Below are 21,811 nucleotides of genomic sequence, written 5' to 3'. Positions count from 1 at the left end.
ATGATGTGAAGCTACAGATGGGTGGAGTTTCAATATATACATAATTTGACATGGTGCAGAAGAAGAGTCAGATGAGGCCATAATTTCTGTTTGAAAAATGCTCTTTTATTTAGAGCAAGGGAAATATATATAAATTTTCATTCAATATATATCAATGTTCACTCCATATATATCAATGTTCATTCCATATATCAGTTCACTCCATATATCAGTTCATTCCATATATATCAACGTTCATTCCATATATATCAAAGTTCATTCCATATATATCAATGTTCATTCCATATATATCAATGTTCATTCCATATAACTCTTGATTGAACATTGATATATATACAATGAACTTTGATATATATGGAATGAACTTTGATATATATAGAATGAACTTTGATATATATGGAATGAACATTGATATATATGGAGTGAACATTGATAATATTATGAAAATTATATATTGAATGAACATTGATGTACATGGATCGAACATTGAGATGAAAAAATGAATAATATAATTCATAAAATATTTTGTTTAGACAGAGAGGGACTTTTGTGTTGTAGACTTGCACCCTCCCCCCCCACAAACAGACTGTATACATTGTTATTTAATGTTGCTATGTTGTTGCTCTTCAGTTACAGTGTGTGTATGTGTTTACTCTGTTATTTTTTGTCCAGCTCAGAGTTAGGGAGAGTGTGTTTGTGTTTGGTGACCATCAGAAGAAAGAGTAGGGCTAGGAGTGACCTACCTCAATTTTCAGTTGCTTTTCAAGTGGCACTGTTTTCCCTTGCTCTCAATAAAAGAGCATTTTTCAAACAGAAATTATGGCCTCATCTGACTCTTCTTCTGCACCATGTCAAATTATGTACAACTCCACCCATCTGTAGCTTCACATCATATATCAGCCACTCTCAGGTCACTCTGTCCATGGGATCACTGTGTATCAGAATTCCCTCTCTTTAAGCTCCACCTGGAGTTTGTTAATGCCCATTTATTGATGTACAGTTTTTCTTGGCCATCCTCAACCCTTCAACAGCGACTTTCATTCAATATATATCAATGTTCAATCCATATATATCAATGTTCATTGTATATATATCAAAGTGCATTGTATATATATATCAATGTTCATTCCATATATCACTTCCTTATATATATTATATCTATATGTATCATATATATATATATATATATATATATATATATATATGTAAAGACTGGCAAAATTAGTAATACATTTATATCAGTATGAGTAAAAATGAGTAGCAATCTTTTTTAAAAATTAAGTTTGATTTAACTCTCATTATTTGTATTTGCAACATATTTAGGACATTTTGATACTTATTATTTTGCTTGTGGAGTTCATTATTTTATTTGAACCTTCCAGCACAATATTAACTCCATACTCCTGTTTACTAAATACCTTTAAACACTCTTGTAAATAACACAATAAGTGTTTCTTCAAGTACTTAAGTGGGTCTTCTTTATGCATTAAAGTGGTGCTATTTTAAAATCAACAAAATGCAAGACCAAAATCATATGACCATAAGCAGAATCTTTCCTCTGCATGATCCAAGTGCCCTTGTCTGTATGAGTGTTTTAATCCTACTTTTTAAGTCCTACCTGTCTTCATTTTACCTGCAATTTCATGCATTCTGAAATTCCTAAGAAAACTTTTTGTTATGTGTGAATATATTAACCCCTTAAAATCCCAGCCTTATTACATACTTAGGCTTATTATGCAAGTAACTACAGGGACTTCAATGTAAAGTGGCTATTCTTAGATTATAGAAGTGTGTAATAAACCGTTGGGCCACCGGTGGGCCCGTGGCCATTTAAGGGGTTAATAAAATCATTATTATCTTGGACAGGATTTTTAATCTCAAATGAGCTCAGTGGTCCAATAAATGACCCAATACAGAAATAATAATAATAATAATAAAAAAAAAAACATATCAAACTTGTTATAGTTATGCCAAAAGCTAAAATACATGATCAACATAAATACCCTTTTTTGATCATGAATGTGCAAAACACACATGCCAGTTAACATTGGTTTAGAAGCCTTGATATGCATTGATTTGCTGCCAGAATACATGTTTATTTTGCTTTAATCCCATCTGATCCTTTACATGCCTCTGGTAAAAAAAGACTTGTTGTATTCTGCTCACTTGAAGATGGTTATCATGCACTTCTTCTGCCTCTATAAAAAATAAATACTTTGAGTAAATAAATACTTTGAATAAACAATACTTTCAAAGTCAATTTTTAAATATGTTATGAAGAATACTATCAATGTGTTACGTTAACAATTCATAGTGCATAACAAACATGGCTATAAAGTGTAATGCATTTTTAAATATTAAACATTGTTTTTAAACACATCATCGCTTTAAAACACATCATTGTCTTTTTCTGTTCCGTACAGACACGTCAAAAAACACTTTCTCTATATGACTGCATGCATCACCTGAATGAGCTAAATGCACTGCATTGCCCTTAACACATCTGCTAAATGCCTGTGCAGTTCTCTCTTACTTTAGTTAAGATGTTTCTTGCTAAACATATAAGTACAACAAATCCATATGTGCATCCAGTGTGGACAGAGCAGCCCAATAGCCCACTTAATCCTGTAATAACAATTTATATTATAAAAAAATACATAACTCTAACAATTAACATTCATTGAAATCTCGTTAAGAAGCAACACTAGGCTTCATCTCTTTCTACAAATCTTTCTATACTTCTAAAACATTACTTCCTGTCATTTTGCACCCCCCGAGGTGGTGCTCTATGAGCCTTTGTTGGATCAACACACTGACCTCCTTGAAGAGGAAACTCAGTACTGAATTAGAGTCATTTCGCTCTACAAAGATTATGATGTTTTTCTGTGTCTTTATTCAGCTTGAAGAAGAATAAACAGACATGAAATGTAATTTTTAAGACATTAATTAGTAAAAGCAGCAGATAAATTCTGCTGTATATATATATATATATATATATATATATATATATATATATATATATACACACATATACACACACACAGACTACCTACTACATGGAAGCAAGGAACAGCAGAGGTTTATCCACACAAACAAACCTTGATTTCTTTCAGAATCAGTGTAAACTCTACTCTAAACAATCAGAAGATAAAGAAATAAGTCATGGCAGCAGTATAAGCATAAGTGTTTAAGCATATCAGCTGCATTATGGGTGGAGCTGTGTATCTCAGCAGAGAGCTACACTAATCCCATTCAGCTCTGACTCTGCTCTCAGTCACTTCACATCTCTATCAACATGCTGCTCTCTATCCTTTCTCTCCTAGCAATGCTTTTAGGTAAGACAGCTATAATAACGTTGTAAGAAACAATGAGAAATATGTAAAAATAAAAAGGTGGCAAATTTTAAATCTCTAGGGCAGATTCTGAATGTTGTTTTAGAGATTTTTTTTGTTCAATATTTGTACTATTTCCAGGAGACACATCAGCACAGATAATTGTGCCACTTGTAGGAGAAATGTATGTTTCAGAGGGAGATAAAGTTACTCTCTCCTGCAACTACAGTACCAGCGGCACTAATGACCCTCTTCAGTGGTATCGTCAGTTTCCCAGATCCAGACCAGAGTTTCTCCTGTACATTTACCCTCGTGGGGGTATGAGTGATCCTCTTCCTCCTCGTATGTCTGCTGAAGCTGAAGAGAATAAACCTGTAAATCTGTCGATCTCTTCTACTGAAGTATCAGACTCTGCACTCTACTACTGCGCTCTGAGGCCCACAGTGACAGGAAACCCAGCTACACTGTACAAAAACCTCCCACTACAGAGACTGAAAATAAACCTGTACGCAGAATAAAGATCTGGAATGAAAGAAACAGCATTTAAAGTGTCATAATACCATAGAATGTAGAATGATTTGAAGGATGCCACAGTATACAAAGAATATAAACAAACAAATACAAAAGATTTTAACTTAATCTCTCATGAACTCATGAAGCAACTTGTGAGGATGCCAAGATTGTGTGAAGCTGCATCAAGGCAAAGGGACTAAATTTTTAAATAATCTAAAATGTAGGATTTTTAAAGGTTTGTTTAACACCTTTTAGTCTCTGCCTAATAACTGTCTTTACTGTTATTCTAAAATGAGTAAAACTTTTGACTGATAAATGGTATAAACCATTGTTCAAAAATTGGAGTCAATGCTCAAATAATATGAAAGTAATAGAACAATTATTTTGTAGCAACTAGACTTATAAATTGCTTTAGAAATTGATTCTACTATTATGTAAATTCACAAGTTTCAAATAATTAGTGGGAAGTGTCCAGAAATTCAACACACGGATCTAGTAAGACATTTGTTGCATCTTTAAACACTGTTTTGCTGATAAATCCAGGCATCCAGTCAGCTGTGTTCAGTTTGTACTGCTGGGTGCTGATGACACCACCTTTACATGCATTACTCTTAAAAGCAAAGCACATTTTATTTATGGGAAATAATCTCATTCATGCAGTAAAATAAATGTAAGAAAAGATACAATTAATCTCTGATTCAGTCAAACGATAAATGACAGATACTGTAATTATTACAGTCATGTTGAAGCTCTGTAAAGCCAGAAGGGGGAGACACACATTATGTGTAAGTCAGTAGTTCTGAGCTCCATGAGCTCCTCCTTTTTCTTCAGTCAGTTTGTTTGCTCTTGTTCTTTCTATCTTTCAGCCACAATAACCCATGAAACACTGGCTGAGACGTCTGCTCTTTTTAAAATCACTTTTCTTTTACAGTTCTGTGGTTCTGTTTTCACAGATTGCAGTGGAGAAGAGAGAGAGACACAGCCAGTCAGAGATGTGACTCAATTTGAAAGAAAATCAGTGACATTAGATGGCAATTATCAAACAGCTTCAACCCAACCAGAGCTCTTCTGTTACATTCAGAGATGGAATGACTTTCCCTAATACATTCTGAGAAGTGATGAATATTCACTGGAGTTAATGACAGAGTTTGGTGCATTCTGTAATTAAGTCATCAACATCAGTTCAACTGACAGTCCAGATGCTGTATATGTGTGTGTGAGACAGACTCTGTCCTGAGTAATACACATCATCTTACAAACCACACATTTTGTTTTAAACCCTAAACACAAAGAGTTGACATGAAATAGCTGACATTAATTGTAAATCTTTCTTTAAAGATTCCTTTAATGTTTGCCATTTGCCATCAGCACAAAGTAAAGTTTTGCAATAAATGTTGCTAGAGTTTTTACAATAAATGTATTAAATGTACATTTACATGCTGCTAATGTATCACCCTAAACAGCAGGACATCTAGTGACCAAACTGTTGCCAAAGGAAATTAGCAGATTTGATCAAGGAAATATTCCTTTATTGTTATATGTTTAACAGTTAAGAGGTTTTGGGACTCTGTTCTCCTCTCAGGATCAGTATTTTGTACTAGATTGTTTTACATTAGCTGAGTGCTTTAGATTCTTTTTTTACCTGCAAAAATGTTATAACTGTTTTTTTTCCTGTTCCAGCTGTCTCAGGAATGATCAGTGTAGATGTTCACACTGCACAGTGGACTGGACAATGGACTGCCCTAGCTTAGTTCTTTCCTCTGTCCATGAGTCCCTCTTTTAGGGTAGTTCATTGCCCCTCCTCTTCTTTCCTCTTGGAGTGTCAGTACTCTGCACCTCCATCACTCTTCCCTGCTCTTTTTTATAGTAGACAGATTGTTCTCAGTGGAACTCTGTGGCTGAAACTCTCCTGTGTCCTTTTCCTCTGTACCTGCAGCACCTGAATTCAGGATGATCATTTGAAGATTTAATGGATTTTCATAGAACATGAGCTGAATATATCTGCAGTTATTATATTAATATCAGACCTGCAGTTTAACTTTCTGTCACAAGAATAGATTAGACCTGAGTTTCCTTCTCACTGACCCGACCAGACAAAGTAATATTCTGAGCTCTGAAGGTTGTGACATCGCACTGGTCCAGCATGACATCACAATTTACATGTTATTCATGGGTGTGTGATGTCATAGTGCTGTTTAGAATAGTTGGCGTTGGAAATGTAAACACAAACATCTAATGAACTATCAACTTGTTAAATCTGAAAGTCAAGTTATTTTTTTAAATGCTTTTTAAACGTTTAAAGCTCTGAAAGATATTTCTATATACATAGAATGCTCTGCAACTACTGAAAAAGGTAAACTTCAGCCAAAAATTTCCAATGTACTAACAGAATGGATGAAGGGCTAAAGTTATTTATACAATTTGCAGACACTGGTGAAACATCTAGCTGATTTTTAGTAGTTCCTCAATCAGCTCAACTGATTTTCTTAAAATTCTAAATAGTTTTTGACAACACATTTTATTTCAGTACAAGCAAAAGATTTAACAGCCTTATTAAAAGGATAGTCAGATGTTGAGTTTCAGAGTCAGCAAACTAGTGTAGCATTATATGATAGATGAGCTCAGTCAGGAGGAGGAGCTGAGCATTTGTTCAGAATAGAGATTAAACTGCATGCTGAAAAATTGAGAGTCATTGTGTTTCTTCTTCCACTGAGTTCTGTACTGCACCACCATGATCATTTACACTGTGCTGCTGCTCTCAGCTCTTACAGGTAACACTTTCAGTAAAAAATCATCAGAAATATAATTTAAACTAACAGAGTAACTGGAGAAAGCATCATAGCATTCATTACACCTGATTTACTACAATAGTTTTAAACTATTATCTAATTGTCCTTAAATGTGTAGGTAACAGAGCTGAAGATGTCATCACTCCAAACAGAGGATTTGTTTTCGCTGTTGAAGGTCAAAAAGTTACACTTTCCTGTAACTACAGTGGAACTGCTTATGGTCTTCACTGGTATCGACAGTATTCAGGTTCACCTCCACAGTTCCTCATACTTGACTCTTATGGAGCCATTACTGAAGCTCAACCTCCAGTTCCTGGAATATTAATCAAACATACAAATGAAATGAAGAAAGTGGATCTGTTGATCTCCTCTGCTGCAGTATCAGACTCTGCATTCTACTACTGTGCCCTGCAGCCCACAGTGACAGGAAACCCAGCTACACTGTACAAAAACCCAAACTGTAAATCATAGACGAGAGAAGAGGAAAAATGTAGAAAAAGGCTGATCCTGTTGCAATGATAGAAATTCTGTCATAAGTAAAATAATTAACATCATATGAATGTCAAGGAAAAAAAAATGCAATAAAATGAATTTAGATAAGCTTTCAATGCAGTAAAGCAGATAAATACAGAGTTGCAGCATTCACCAGTAAGGGGCACTACTGAATAGGTCTTAAGTCAGTTGTTACCCACAAGCATTTGCTGGGTGGATTTCCACAAGTCTAAGTTTCTTCATGTAAACTTTAAACTCCACTTTCATACAGAGACCACTGTGTTCCAAAATGGCTCAACAATGCCTCATACTGAAAATGGGGAGACACATAACACTTTATCTTATTATTTATCTTGTTGTAGCATCAGGTACACTTTCATTATACATGAATAAATGCATTATTATTATTATTATTATTATTATTATTATTATTATTATTTAATTTATTTATTCATGTATTTTCAATTCTTTACTTTTATTTTCTTCACTTAATACAGGTGTTTTTGCGAATACAGTTGGGCTGATGGAGGAAGATGTCAACCTTATTAGAAAAGAAACAGATGTTGTTACTCTGAAATGCTTATATGAGTCAAAAAGTTATTTCATTACTGCACCATGATATCAGTGATCCACAAACTCGCATAAAGACACAGCTAACACCTGCTGCTGGAACAAACAGAAAAAAATTAGTACAGTATTTCAAAACATGACCACTACAAATTCAAATCTCAAAACTGAAATACGGTGTATTACATAACCAACAACCTGAATGACTTTGGGCAGATGTTAACAGGATTGTGTCAGACCTATATAGACAGTTGTTTCAATACATGGAACATACTGATATTCCATACACAGATGATGAGATGCAGTTGTAGGCACTACATTATGTGTTCTTTGAAAGCATGTGTGTCAGTCAGTGGAACTATCAGTCTCACAACAGAGAGTGCCAAAAGTCCAATGGCCTTGAGGAACAATGAGTCAAACCTCATGTTAAAATGCATCTGAAACAGAGAGATATGGCACAAGTCTTTATCATGAGACTGACCAAAAAGCACATTACATGTAAGCACCATAGATAGCCTACTGAATATCTTCAAACATTGCTGGACCCCTTATCAGATGACTGAAAATATGGAGTACAGCACTACCTATTAGTTTTAGATGTCATCTAGACAACCATCTCGAGAAACTTGAATATAAATTACACAGTATACATTAATGCAGCTGTGTAAAATGTTGTATTACTGAACCTCTGAAATGTTACAGATAAATAAAAGACTCAAAGTTGTTTAGTTTGATTGAAAACTTGGTGTTATTTAGATTATTACATCAATATCTGTTTATGCAAATCAGTACCTCTGACCTCTATATATATATATATATAGTGGGTAGCGATGTTGCCTCACAGCAAGAATGGCCTGGGTTCGATTCCCGGCCGGGCGACCAGGGTCATTTCTGTGTGGAGTTCTCCCCGTGTCTGTGTGGGTTTCCTCCAGGTACTCCGCTTTCCTCCCACAGTCCAAAAACATACTAAATTGCCCCTAGGTGTGAGTGCGTGTGAATGTCTGGTGACCTCTCCAGGGTGTATCCTGCCTTCCGCCCAATGACAGCTGGGATAGGCTCCAGCACCCCACCGCGACCCAGAAAGATAAGCGGTTTAGATGATGTATGTATGTATGTTTTCCTACATTGTAAACAGTTGGAAGTAAAACATGTCTTTTGTGTGTCTGAACTAACTTTCAGTGCTATGATGTGGTAAATACACCGCAAACCATTCAAACATTACTCATAGCTAGTGAGCTAAAATAAAAAGAAATTAATACATGAAAACACATTAAATTAAAATACATTTTTTTCTGAAAATTCTCACCATTATCTCAAAACTGAGCTGTAATTTTCAAAAATGTACATACACAACATATGTATAAACACTACTAGAGGTAGTTTGGCAGGAGCAGAACACAGACTTTAAACCTAAACTTTTCCAAACCCCTCTGAGCCTTGTACTCTTCAGTTAGTAAGTCCTATAGTTCTGCGTTATCTTGTTCCAAGAAGAGCACCGTGGAACAGGTTAATGCATAAGGAATTCTTCAGCATCCATCCTCTTTTGCATAGAATGCAGTCTCAGCTTTTTTAGAAAAGCAAAGTGGAGGAAGAGAATAAGCACCACTTATGAATGTAAGATCCTCAAAAGTCAGCCATGACTCTTTCTCTGTTGATTAGACAAACATTGACAGGTAATTGGTACAAAGCTCATTAACCACGTTATTCCAGATTTCAATGTATTAATGGTGAATATATAGTCAGGTCCATAAATATGTGGATGTCCACAAAATTATTTTAGTTGCCTACCACGGCATATTGGAGTTGAAACTGAACAATGAATATGAGTTGAAAATGACTTTCTGCTTTAATTTGAGCATATTTATATCCAAATAAGTTGAACAGAATTACAACCATTTTAACACAGAGCCCCCCTCCAAATCATTTATGGACTTGACTGTAAAGTAGCCTAACTACTACTTACTTAACTACTATTTACACTGAATGCTATTGAGTAAATGCTCCCAAGAGAACATGGTTTCTTCTTCAGCCTCTCTGTTGTTGCTAACATTTTCAGGCACACCTCTTTTTGTGCTGTATCAGAAAATATGTATCAATTAGAGACACCATTGCATTGTATCGCAATTGAATTCTGAATTCATTACACCACTAGAATTGTGCGCCACCCTTACCTTAATTTCATGGAGGAGATCTGCAAGATTTTTTGCTTATTTGTAACTTGAGCTGAAAAGGAAGAAGAAAGTGTACCAACACATTCATCATAGAGACACCATTGCATTGTACTGAAATTGAATTCTGTCACTTGAGTGGACAGATACAGTTACTCATGTGTCCTATTAAAACTAAGTGCAGTTAGAGCAATATGACAATGTCTGAGCATATCATGGATAGTACCTAAAAACACTTGCCAACTGCATGTTTGACTACAAAAGAGAGCCTCATTAGTCATGTTTATTTGGATTACTTGCAGTACAGAATGTGAAATGTTGAATACAAATTACTGGATTCATAGTTTTTGAAAGTATTTTTTAAATGAGGTAATTTATCAGATGTTGGAAAAAATGTCAGTATGTGAACATAAGCTTAGGATAACAGTGTGTGCTTTTGAGTGACATACTTCTGGATGGTTTGTCAGTTGTGGTAGCGGTGACACAACTAAGGCTATATATAGGGGAGGTTACAAGTAACCAGGGCGTACCATCTCTCTGTACAGTTGTTGATACCTCTGAAATTCTCCATCTTGCTGAGCAATAATATTTTGTTGTTCTGGGCTTTCATTTAGGGCATAAAACAATTTAAATACTTTCAAAGATCTTTTTTACTCATTTATTTAATCAGAAATGTTTAATTGCTCATCTGACTTCATCACTACGATGTGTAAAAGTGAAGTAAAAATAGTTTTGAGGAACACAAAGTTCTTGCCAATCTCATAAGCTTAATTCAAGCTCAAAATCTATCAGCTCTGTTCAATGTTTATTAACTTTATAACAAACCAGATTATCACCAACTTAAGTGTTGTGGTAGCCTCAAACAGCAGTCAAATACAACATGTTGAGACATAACAACACTGTTACAGCTAGATCAGTGTGTAACCATAAAATTTGTGAATAATATTTGACAGGAACCAAAAACAGGGGCTCAGGTTTTAGCAGCTTGTCCCAAAGGGCATTGTTGCATTGTAGCATTCGTCACTTCTCAAACTTTTCCACCTGTCCTAACCTGAAGAAACATAGAAATGTTCATGTTCTTAGAAACGGGCTCGCACCTGCTATTTAGTCTGATTTGTTGTAGCATAGGTGGCAGTCATCTTATACCAATTATTTAACATTTCCATTTATTAGAAAAGTAGGCAATGATTAACATATATTGTATTCTTAGCCTTTTTTTTACAGTTATAGATTGTTATTGTCTTTATAAGCTACACTGAATAGTACAGTGATTATTTTACTTATTTCTCTAAGAAATTCATTTAACATGGTTAACATGGTTCTTTAACGTTGAGTCTTCATGGGAGTATATAGTCTGCAAAGCTGATGTGGTGTAAAAATAATGATAGAATAAGTCTGTATCCCTAGTGGATCATTTTTATAGCAAATCCGTGATGAGGTTTGAAGCCTGCAGTTTCCCCAGTTTCCCCAGTTTTTTTTTTTTTCAATTAGTTATCTGATGGCTGAGCACCTATCTTTTGGAAATTTCAAGGACTACACAAGGACTAATGCAGAAAGGTAGATGCTCCATCATGAATCTCACAACTTATTGTCCTCCACTGGTTAGATAAATGACGTGACCTGCCCTGCATTCCTGAGAAACAATCCAGCAACAAGATAATAATTTTTTTTCAATGTTTTTGACAAATGACTAAGGCAGCAAACTAACTCTGCTGTGTAAAAACTGCTATTCAGACTTACTTTTGTCTAAACCAACAAAAGTGAAAAGAACTTAGAGGATCTATAAACAGCAGTGTTAGAAAACATTATTTTCAAAGCAACCATTTTATGCAACCATTATATTCTCCATCAAGACTTTGTCCCTGCTGTAAAACTGGTGTCATCAGTCTTGCATGAGATTCTGCAAAAAGATCATCCTTAACAAATAGATAATAGTTTAGGGCTCTGATGCTAAAGAGGCAGGATTTACCACTTAATTTCTCAGTCTTCTGACAGAGATTGATTATCTCTGATATTTATAGACTTACATACATCATCTAAACCGCTTATCCTTCTGGGTCGCGGTGGGGTGCTGGAGCCTATCCCAGCTGTCATTGGGCGGAAGGCAGGATACACCCTGGACAGGTCGCCAGTCCATCGCAGGGCAGACAGACAGACATACACATTCACACACTCACACCTAGGGGCAATTTAGCATGTCCAATCAGCCTGACTGCATGTTTTTGGACTGTGGGAGGAAACCGGAGTACCCGGAGGAAACCCACGCAGTCACGGGGAGAAAAGGCAAACTCCACACAGAAACGTCCCTGGTCACCCGGCCGGGAATCGAACCCAAGCCATTCTTGCTGTGAGGCAACAGCGCTACCCACTGCGCCACCGTGCCACCCATTTATAGACTTATGTATTATTATTATTATTTTAACATCTGATTTGGGCTGAAATATGGTTCTAAAATCAATACATTTCTAAAATACCTTTCATGTAAGCAATCATATTGAATTCATTTTTCAAAACAATTTATTATTTCATATTAACTTCCTTGACATAACAGGTCACTTTATAAAAACAAACACCTGCCATGTTCTTTAGCAGATTGTTTAGCCAATGATGACTAAAAGTCATAATCAAGTTGAACAAACTTTCTAACCTGCATGCACTGGAATAAGTCTTGTAAAGATTGATAGATGTTACTTTTGTCAGAAAAGCATGTTTTCACAAAAGAATAATGTAAACACAAGAAACATATATACGTCATGTCTTAAGTAGACGTAACAGACAAAAAGCATATTTGGGTCAAAATATCAGATTAGACCCAAAATATTAATGCAACTAGAAAAACATGGCAAACTCCACCCGATACACATACAGAACTTTTGCAAGAGAACTACTAAATAATAAATAAGCAAAGACTTACTGTATGCTGTTCTTAAGTTTGGACTGAAAAAAACAGTTCTTATATATCTTTTTAGAATTGCACAGCAGAAATAATATGGCCCTCTTCTGCCAGAACACTCCTCCTGCTACATCTTAGGACTGTACAGTCAGTGGCAGATGGAAGCAGGCAAACATCAGGGAGGAAAGGAACATTCTGAATAGTTGATTGTTTCCTGTTTCTATACCTAGATGGTGGGGAAAACAAATTAACCTCTCAAACTAGGTTAGCAAACAAAAGCAAGCTATAACCACAAACACTGTCATAAAAAGAAATGTTGTTCTTCACAAAATACCCTTTTTACTTCCACTCCCAATTCTCCAATTCTCGCCTTCTGATTTTAATATATGATGAAACCTGTTTATGTGATCCCAACTGCACTTCAATAATAACCCTAACACTTTATCACTTTGTAGCAAACTTGTAGTTACTAATGATATATGATGCTTACTGTGTCATTAAATTTAGACTATTTTATTTTCTTAATTTCAGGTGTTTTGCAGATACAATTGGGCCAACAGAGGAAGATAACAAAAAAACAGACACTGTTACACTGAAATGCTCATATGAGTCAACCAGCAGAGACACTTGGCTTTAATGGTACAGACAGTGCGTTAATGAAGGTCTAGATTATTTACTTTATAAAAATCAGTAGTTGGAAAAGTTTGCCCACTGACGCTCGACTTGAAGCAACAACAACTGATACATCTACTTAAGTTTTTATCAGTGGACTAGAGCTTACAGATTCTGCGCTCTACTACTGTGCTCTTATGCTTCGTTCACACAGCAGGTAAAAGTGGCCCAAATTAGATTTTTTTTGTTTGGCTGTTCACATTATCCTTTAAATGTGACCTGTACGCGACATTAGTCTGAACAGATCACGCTCCTAAACCGACCCGCATGAGTAATAATGTTGCTTCACGTGGCGCGCGCATCCAGAGGTAAACAATCATGACTGCCATCAAATGCTGGTTCACTCCCGGAGCTTTCAGTTTCATCTTCGCCAGCATCACAGAAGCGATCCTGAACCTTCACTGGCTGACAGTTGGGCTCATCACCCAGAATGTGTTCAAGCGCGCCATGAAAAGGGCGGTCGCTTCTTTGGTTCGTGTCCTCAGATTCTTTATACTATGCTTTCAGACTTTTGACTGCTCTTTGACGCTGCAGCCTCGTTCTCCTACAGCTGCATTTGGCGATTTCTTTCGAAGTCTCTTTGAACACGGAGGATTTTGGATAAGTCTCTTCTAAATTTTTGTACTGAAACATCAGCCTAAATGTTTATGAGGTCTCAGCAGCGCACAATTATGACGAATGTGGAGTTGGATTGACGTAAAAGCCGCATTAATTGTGACCTGGCCGTTCAGACTGATTTGCATAGCCGCATATCGGATTCGGATTTCAGTACCACATATAAAAGCGTCTCAAATCGGAACTGAAAATCAGACTCACTGTGTTATTTGCTGACACACAGATAACACATCTGTGTCACATATGAAGAATTGGAAAAAAAAAAACAGATTTGTGCCACTTTTACCGGCTGTATGAACTAACACCTGCTGCTGCTGCAACAAATAGAAACATGAGTAGTGTTTTAAAACATGACAACTACATAATCCACTCTCAAAACAGAAATGTAATGTCAAATCTGAACTCATTCCTTATATGCTTTAATTTTGAAAAAGATTATTTTCAACAGAGTGAAACTGTAATATATGTGTGAATACATAAATACACAGATTTGTAAATGGTCAACAATCATTATGTATGTTTAAATGTGATATTTATTTATTTTAAGTATGAATATACTGGGTTGCACAGATTGCTTCTTCTGCATGTTGTAAAAGATGCACATGTCTTCCAGGTGAGAGGAAGGTGCATGACACACTGGACATTCTAAGTTAGCAGCTAATGAATGCATGGTTTACTTTCAGCAGTGCTGAACAGTTCAGGGCAAATTATTTCAGTATATTATTCAATAATATAACTATACAATAATGATGAGTTCGAAAGACATCAAAACATTACATTTAAATTTACTGACAATCCAGAAACTGTATGTGTGAAAGATAGATAGACTCTACTTTGTACTGTTGTGTACAGCCATTGTGACATCATCACATTCAACCATCATACACAAACATGCAGTTCTAAACAATAATCCTACTAATGCACCTGTTAGCTTCATGTTACAATCATTCAAACTGCACATTCAGTATTAAATCCCACACAAAGAGCTGACACAAGTAGCTCATATGTTGATGTCTCAGTGTTTTTATCTTTTATAATGGTAAATTTAATCAAAATATTGAACAGTTTGCTCACAGAAAAAAAAAAATCCTGTTTTAAAACCTGCAGTGCTGAATTATTACTAAACTCCAACTGAGGATGACTTACAGAGCTCTGTTAGAGTCATTAAATGCTGGTGATTCTGCTGTGTGGTTACACCTGTTGGAGAATGCTGCAGTTGTAAAAAAGCAGTTTTTCTGTTTCTTTTTGCTAATGTTTGTGGTTCTGTTATTATTTATGCTTTGTTCTTCCACAAAGACAGAAAGCACAGTGGAGCAGCTCCCCAGAGCAGGAGTTTCCTGTTGTAGTTTCTCATAACTGCACTCACTTCAGAGAGATTCACACTAACACACAGATCAGCATTAGAGCACTGAGAGCTTAAACACATTACTGACTCTGATCATATTCACAATGAAGAGAAACCTCCTCATCATTCTCATCATCACATCAGGTACTCACTGTGAAGATGTGCTCAAAACTTTAGCATAATGATATTTTATTTTAATCTATTTATTATTTCTATTCCACTTTCAGGTGTGATTGGTGCTGATCAAATTGGACCATCAGAAGATCAGGAGACTGATGTTTTTAGAAAAGAGGGAGAATCTGTTACACTGAAATGCTCTTATGAAACAAGTAGTCAGTATGTTCTACTCTACTGGTACAGACAGTATCCTAACAGAGCTCTACAGTATTTACTGTATAGAGGAGCTCGATCAAGCAGTGGTGTTGACAACACTGCAGATCATAGATTTGAGTCTACTGCATCCACATTATTCACTGAGCTCAGAGTTAGAGAAGTAAGACTGGCAGATACAGCTCTCTACTACTGTGCTCTTAGAGTTGGAGCCCAGTGATACAAAGTCTCTGAGACGCTTTACAAAAACTCACACACCTTCTGTGTTCTTTGAACACAAGGAGATCAAAGTAACATCCAAACCACAATGTATTATCTGTTATTACACTCTCTTTCATATTACTAAGGTTACATTTCTGAGGTGAAATAAAAAAATGTGAAAGCTTGCGTGGCAGAAACAGGATACAGTTCAAGCTGTATTGTCTGACAACAAATAAAGTGAGAGACTAATGCGGTGTATGTGTAAAGTTCTCATCGTCCAGTTATGAAATCTATTCCAACAAAGTCACTGGAGATGCATTCGAGATGCATGGAAATTCCCGGTGTAAACAACTACATGTCTTACTGTTCTCTTATAATCAGACAGATGTTAATACCAAATGAGAACAGACTCAGAGGGATAACTTTGAGTTATTACAATGATTTTACTCACAAGTTGGACACATCAGTAAGCAATGAAGACTATGACACTGCTGTGATGAAAGCACATTGATCAAATCCTGACAGTGGAGAAAGGATGATCATCAGTGAGCCAGGCCATGAAAAGATGAATCTTTGGACATGATTATTTCCCCAGGCTGTGATAATACAGGTTTATGTACAACATAATCTTGTGGATAGAATTGGGTTTCAGCATAACTTAGTAACACAGGGAACAATTCCCAATTTTTCCATGCTTCTATTTTTCATGTAGTGTTCAGTCAAATCTAGATCTAGAAAAGAACTGTTTCAAACATGCTTAAGAAATGCAGACTTTGAACCAAATGATGCTTCAGTTTAGCTTTTGCCTGCTCTTCTGTGGCTTCTTCTTCTTCATGTTTTACGTAACAGAAACAGATAACACAGATGTATTAAAGCCCTTCAAATCAGATTTTACTTCATGTAAATACAGTTTGTTTCCATTAACAATATAAGCAGATTTGGTCATTATATATATATATATATATATAGTCAACTCATGAGCGCAGCCACAGTATCACAGGCCACCACATCAAATGGGGACAGATTATTTGTTATGCCACATTTCTGGGATAATGAAATTTGATTTGTTTTTCTGTGAGTGCTGTCAGTTTATTATGGCCAATCAAAATCTGCCAAGGTCTGTGTTATTTTCTAAACCCTTCAATCACTGCTTAGCAACCGTTTTATGCTTATAAAATGCAAACTCCATTAGTTTATTTATTTATTTTTTTGGAGCACTCACAACATTTCTAGCTAAATCAACATGCTTTAGTCCAGCTCCAGTAGCTGCTCAATTTAGGCTCCAAGTAGTTGGTTTTGTTGAGAAAGATCACTATTAGCATATTTATGGGATAGCATTATGTAGATAACATTATTAAGAAATCAGCAGATATATTATGCTGCAATTGTCTCATTAACTGTATGAGTAGCTACCTTGCCCATTAGCTGGCGTTTGATACAGACAGCCTTTTATAACGTATGTTTAATGTATGCTTTTACAGTAATCAACGAGGAGAGAGATGCAACAGAGAGAGAGAGAGAGAGAGAGAGAGAGAGAGAGAGAGAGAGAGAGAGATAAAAGAAATGAAATCAATTTGAAAATATCACTTGATTTAGTTTAGGTTTCAACATGTATTTTCAGCTGAAAATAAACATATATAATAAATAAATAGTTAAATGATTATTTGAATAAATCTAATCAGGGTAGGAGTCAAATCAGTTTATGGAACAGCAGTTTATGGAAGAATGGGATGAGGAAAGAACAAATGAAGGAAAAAGGTGCATATCAGTTATGGATGGGTAAAAAGGAGCAAAGATCCTTTTGATGATAAAAAATATAAAATAATAAAATAAAAAAAAAAGTAAAAGCTTATGGTTGATGATATACTTATGTTCGTGATTTCAAAATGTCACCTATTTTCTTTCAAAAAGATAAAGTCTTGAAAAATGTTCATTTGTTTTCCTCAGGTTTTGACTGATAAATGAAAAGCAAACAGTTTAGCCAATGCACTATATTAGTTGAACAGCTGTAAATGTGTGTGAATTTAGTATAAAATATAACTGACCGAGCCCTCAGTCTTGTCCTGAAGGAGATTTATATTGACCAACTGAAATTATTTCACTTGCAATGGAATTGAACTTGGCTATCCCTACGTTGAACCGACTACTGTTACACCTGCTGAGTGAACGCACAGTGGAGCAGCTCCCCAGAGCAGGAGTTTCCTGTTGTAGTGTTTCATAACTGCACTCACTTCAGAGAGACTCACACTAACACACAGATCAGCATTAGGGCACTGAGAGCTTAAACACACTACTGACTCCATCTGATCATATTCACAATGAAGAGAAACATCCTCATCATTCTCATCATCACATCAGGTACTCACTGTGAAGTTCCACTCAGACTATGATGCTAAGATATAAAATGTTAAATATACTCTCTATTCTACTTTTCTTTCAGGTGTGTTTGGTGCTGATCAAATTGGACCTTCAGATGATCAGGAGACTGATGTTTCTGCAAAAGAGGGAGAATCTGTTACGCTGAAATGCTCTTATGAAACAAGTAGTGAAGGGGTTCGGCTCTACTGGTACAGACAGTATCCTAACAGAGCTCTACAGTATTTACTGTTTAAAGAGGCTCGACTGTGGAGTGGTAGCCATACATCAGATGATAGATTTCAGTCTACTACATCCAGATCATCCACTGAGTTCACTGTTACAGAACTAATACTGGCAGATACAGCTCTCTACTACTGTGCTCTTAGAGTTGGAGCCCAGTGATACAAAGTCTCTGAGACGCTTTACAAAAACTCTCACACCTTCAGTTTGCTTTGAACACAAGGAGATCAAAGTAACATCCAAACCACAATCTGTTATTACACTTTCTCTGAAAATGACTAAAGTAACAGATGCAAAAGAACCATGTGAATTTTTTTTTTTTAATATTGTGGGAAAAACAAATACTTTCAATAATAATTATACTTTCAATAATTTCATGCTGAAATTGCATGAAGTATATTTCCGGATGTCATCGAGGCTTTCCTCCATGGCGGCTTGGGGCGATTGCTTTTAGATCTGTTTGTTTTGTTGCTAGCGATTGTCTACTCTCCTCCCAAACGGAATAGCTTAGCTTTACCTCTTGTTCTATACCCAGTTATCTCTGCAGTTAAACTGTAAGCTCATGATCTGTCTCTGCAAATGTTCACTCTTATGCCGACCAGGTTGTAGGAGTGGGTGCCATTTCTTTTGACCTTGTTTTCTCCTGTTTTTGGTATACTTAGGGAGTTAGGAAAGACTGACCATACTTTTGTTTCTTTATGTTTGCATAGGTAAGTTAGTTCTCTAGCATCTCTAGCTAGGCTGGTTTTGTTTATTGTTCTGGCTCTCTCTTTTAATGTTATGATCATCTCAAACCCCTAGACAGGTCGTAACACCAGCTAAGCATATGAATAATTGTGGATTTATGCTGGCTGTAAAAATGGCTCATCAACTCAACCTAAAAAAAACCTTCATATGGTAACAAGTAAATGAACAAATTTTATTCAACTAAAAACTCTGAATGAATGATTCTTTCAATCGAAGTAAATTTTTTAATTGAATAAAACTAGTTGAACTGCTTGTTACTACATGAAGGTTTGGTTAAACTGATGAGCCATTTTTTCCAGTGCAGAGTAACCCTGCATTCATACAGCGCTGCCCCTGTTACAGCCCTCAACAAATGTTGGACTTTCAAATCATGTCAAAAACACTGGCCTAAGTTTGACTGTTTCACATCATTTACTGGAATGGAGTTACACTGTTATTCACCCAGATCAGAGCCACCCAGTGAGGCTGATGGTGCACATTCATGGGAGATAAGGCAACCTTCAGCAAATCAACTGCAGTGTTTCCAGGAGATGCGTGAGAGACAAATGTGGATGCAGCTAATCTTCTTCTCCGGAGAGATTCTTAAGTTATTTCTTTTCTTTCTGCTCCCAGTTGTCGTTTGGAGACTTAATATACCGTGTATCTTGGCCCGGACTGCAACTTACCCTGTTTGTTTCATGCTTTAAGCAGTTTGTTCGTGCGAATGTGCAGCCATACAGTGGCTGTTAGGGTAACGTTAACCAGAGGACAAATTAGCAAAAGACTGTGTATCCTAGCCCCGAGCATACAGGCCTCCGTGTGAACACTTCCAAGTAAGTCAAAAGACTGTTAAAGAAAGCTAAACCAGTTGAAGGAGTTGTGACTGAACTGATGTTACGCACTTTACGTGCTGAGCTTCGAAAACCTCCGTGAATCGCTTTGCCCCACAAGTTCGGACTGTGTGTTTCAGTGGGGTTGCGCAGTGTGAGGATTAGCCGTGAGGAATGCTGCTCCAGCCAACGCGCTTGTGCTTTGTGAATCGAGTGGAAACGTGAGTACTCTCCGGCTGCGCTGCTGCTGGGGACGCTGCGCCATTGTTCTGTGTGCTTCGTGAGTATCGATTGAATCAGTGTGTCACTTAACGCCTTTGTCTGGGATCTGCAAATGTGCACCAACGAAACGGGCCCCAATAAGTAGTTAAATCACAGCGCTGGTGAATTATACTAATTTGACACCGCACATTCTAGAGTTACATTTTGAGACGAAGTAGTGCATTTTGTTTGTGAAATACATACCTGTTCCTTCTTTTACCCAGTTAAGTGTTTATGAGTAAACTCATGTGTTGACAAAACCATTTAAGTGTTCTCAGACAAACTCATTGCCATTTGAGGTATAGGCAAGCTCAGGAGGCTGTTTTATTCCTTTTCTTTTTTGTGCTAATTATTGACTCATTTTCCTTTAATATGTAAGTTCACACAAATAATTTAATTCTTCTATATATAATTCTTTTACCCTTTCTTTTCCCAACAGTAAGGTTAATTTAAATAATGGAGATGTTTCAGTTTTCTTTTCTTTGGTTTAATTCCTGATCCTACTTTATTTATTCTCATTTTTACTGAAAGAGCTTGGGTGTTCAAAATAAATGGTCTCATTGTTGAGTTTTCCTAAAGTGTTCAATCAAGAGTACAAATCGGACAGGTTTTCAAGAGAGGAATTAATACTTAAAATAAGTATTAGACATTTTTGGAGGCACCGCGCTAATAACAATTGTGTATCTGCAGATTTGCATGTCATTACTGAGATGTGTGCCCCTTAAATATTTTTCCCAGTGCCTTTAGGGAGGGATTACATATATATCATTTGAATTGTTATGTTCAAAGCTGGACTTCACTGAAGAGCTCACTGAGGCTAATCTAACCAAGTGCGTTCTTATTGAAAAATCAAAAATAATAAATTGAAAATGGAAACAATACATTTACAAGCTGAGAATTGTGTTGTTCTCCTGATCCACGTCCTTTGACCATATAACAGACCTCCTGACAAATGAAGGAGGAGTCTTTACATGTTTGAAAAGTAGCACCAAATCTCTCCTAATTTTCGGAACTGCCATGATGTTTCTGTGCTCTCTGACACTGTTTATGATGATGCTAAGTATGTGTAGCTGACTTGATTTCCTCTCTTTTTAAACCAAGTTTTTCTGTTTTTAAATTCAAAGTGATGTATATGTCTGTGATAAATTAGGCTGTGTAGCAATTTATCTTTTATACAACACTGGACACTGATGGAAATTTTACGCTTTTAAAATGAATTTATTTTTTTATTTATTTTGTATGTTTTCTACAGAGAACTGTGTTTCATAGTCAATAACACCACTAGAGGGCAAAATGCAGGTTCATGCTCTTGAAGATGAGAGAGCTAATCTCTCCTGCAAGTATGAAGGTAGAGTGGACAATCTGTATTGGTATCGTCAGTATCCTGGATACAGCCCAGAGTATTTACTGATCATCCCATCAACAACATCTGTAAAACCAGCTACACTGTACAAAAAAGACTTCCAGCTTTTTCAACCC

At 36.2% G+C, this 21,811-nt stretch overlaps 1 gene segment (V, D, J or C); it reads left to right on the top strand.

Moving 5' to 3' along the window:
- Positions 1–18,235: 18,235 nt before the first annotated feature.
- Positions 18,236–18,677, top strand: LOC118826112. The segment is given in 2 exon segments: positions 18,236–18,275; positions 18,358–18,677. Coding segments are annotated over 2 exon segments (360 nt in total).
- The last annotated feature ends 3,134 nt before the right edge of the window (positions 18,678–21,811 follow it).

This window comes from Colossoma macropomum, unplaced genomic scaffold (assembly GCF_904425465.1).
Source record: "Colossoma macropomum unplaced genomic scaffold, Colossoma_macropomum, whole genome shotgun sequence".
NCBI classification, from domain to species: Eukaryota; Metazoa; Chordata; class Actinopteri; order Characiformes; family Serrasalmidae; genus Colossoma; species Colossoma macropomum.
Note: the sequence above shows the minus strand (reverse complement) of the source record. Positions and strands in the feature narration are given on the sequence as shown.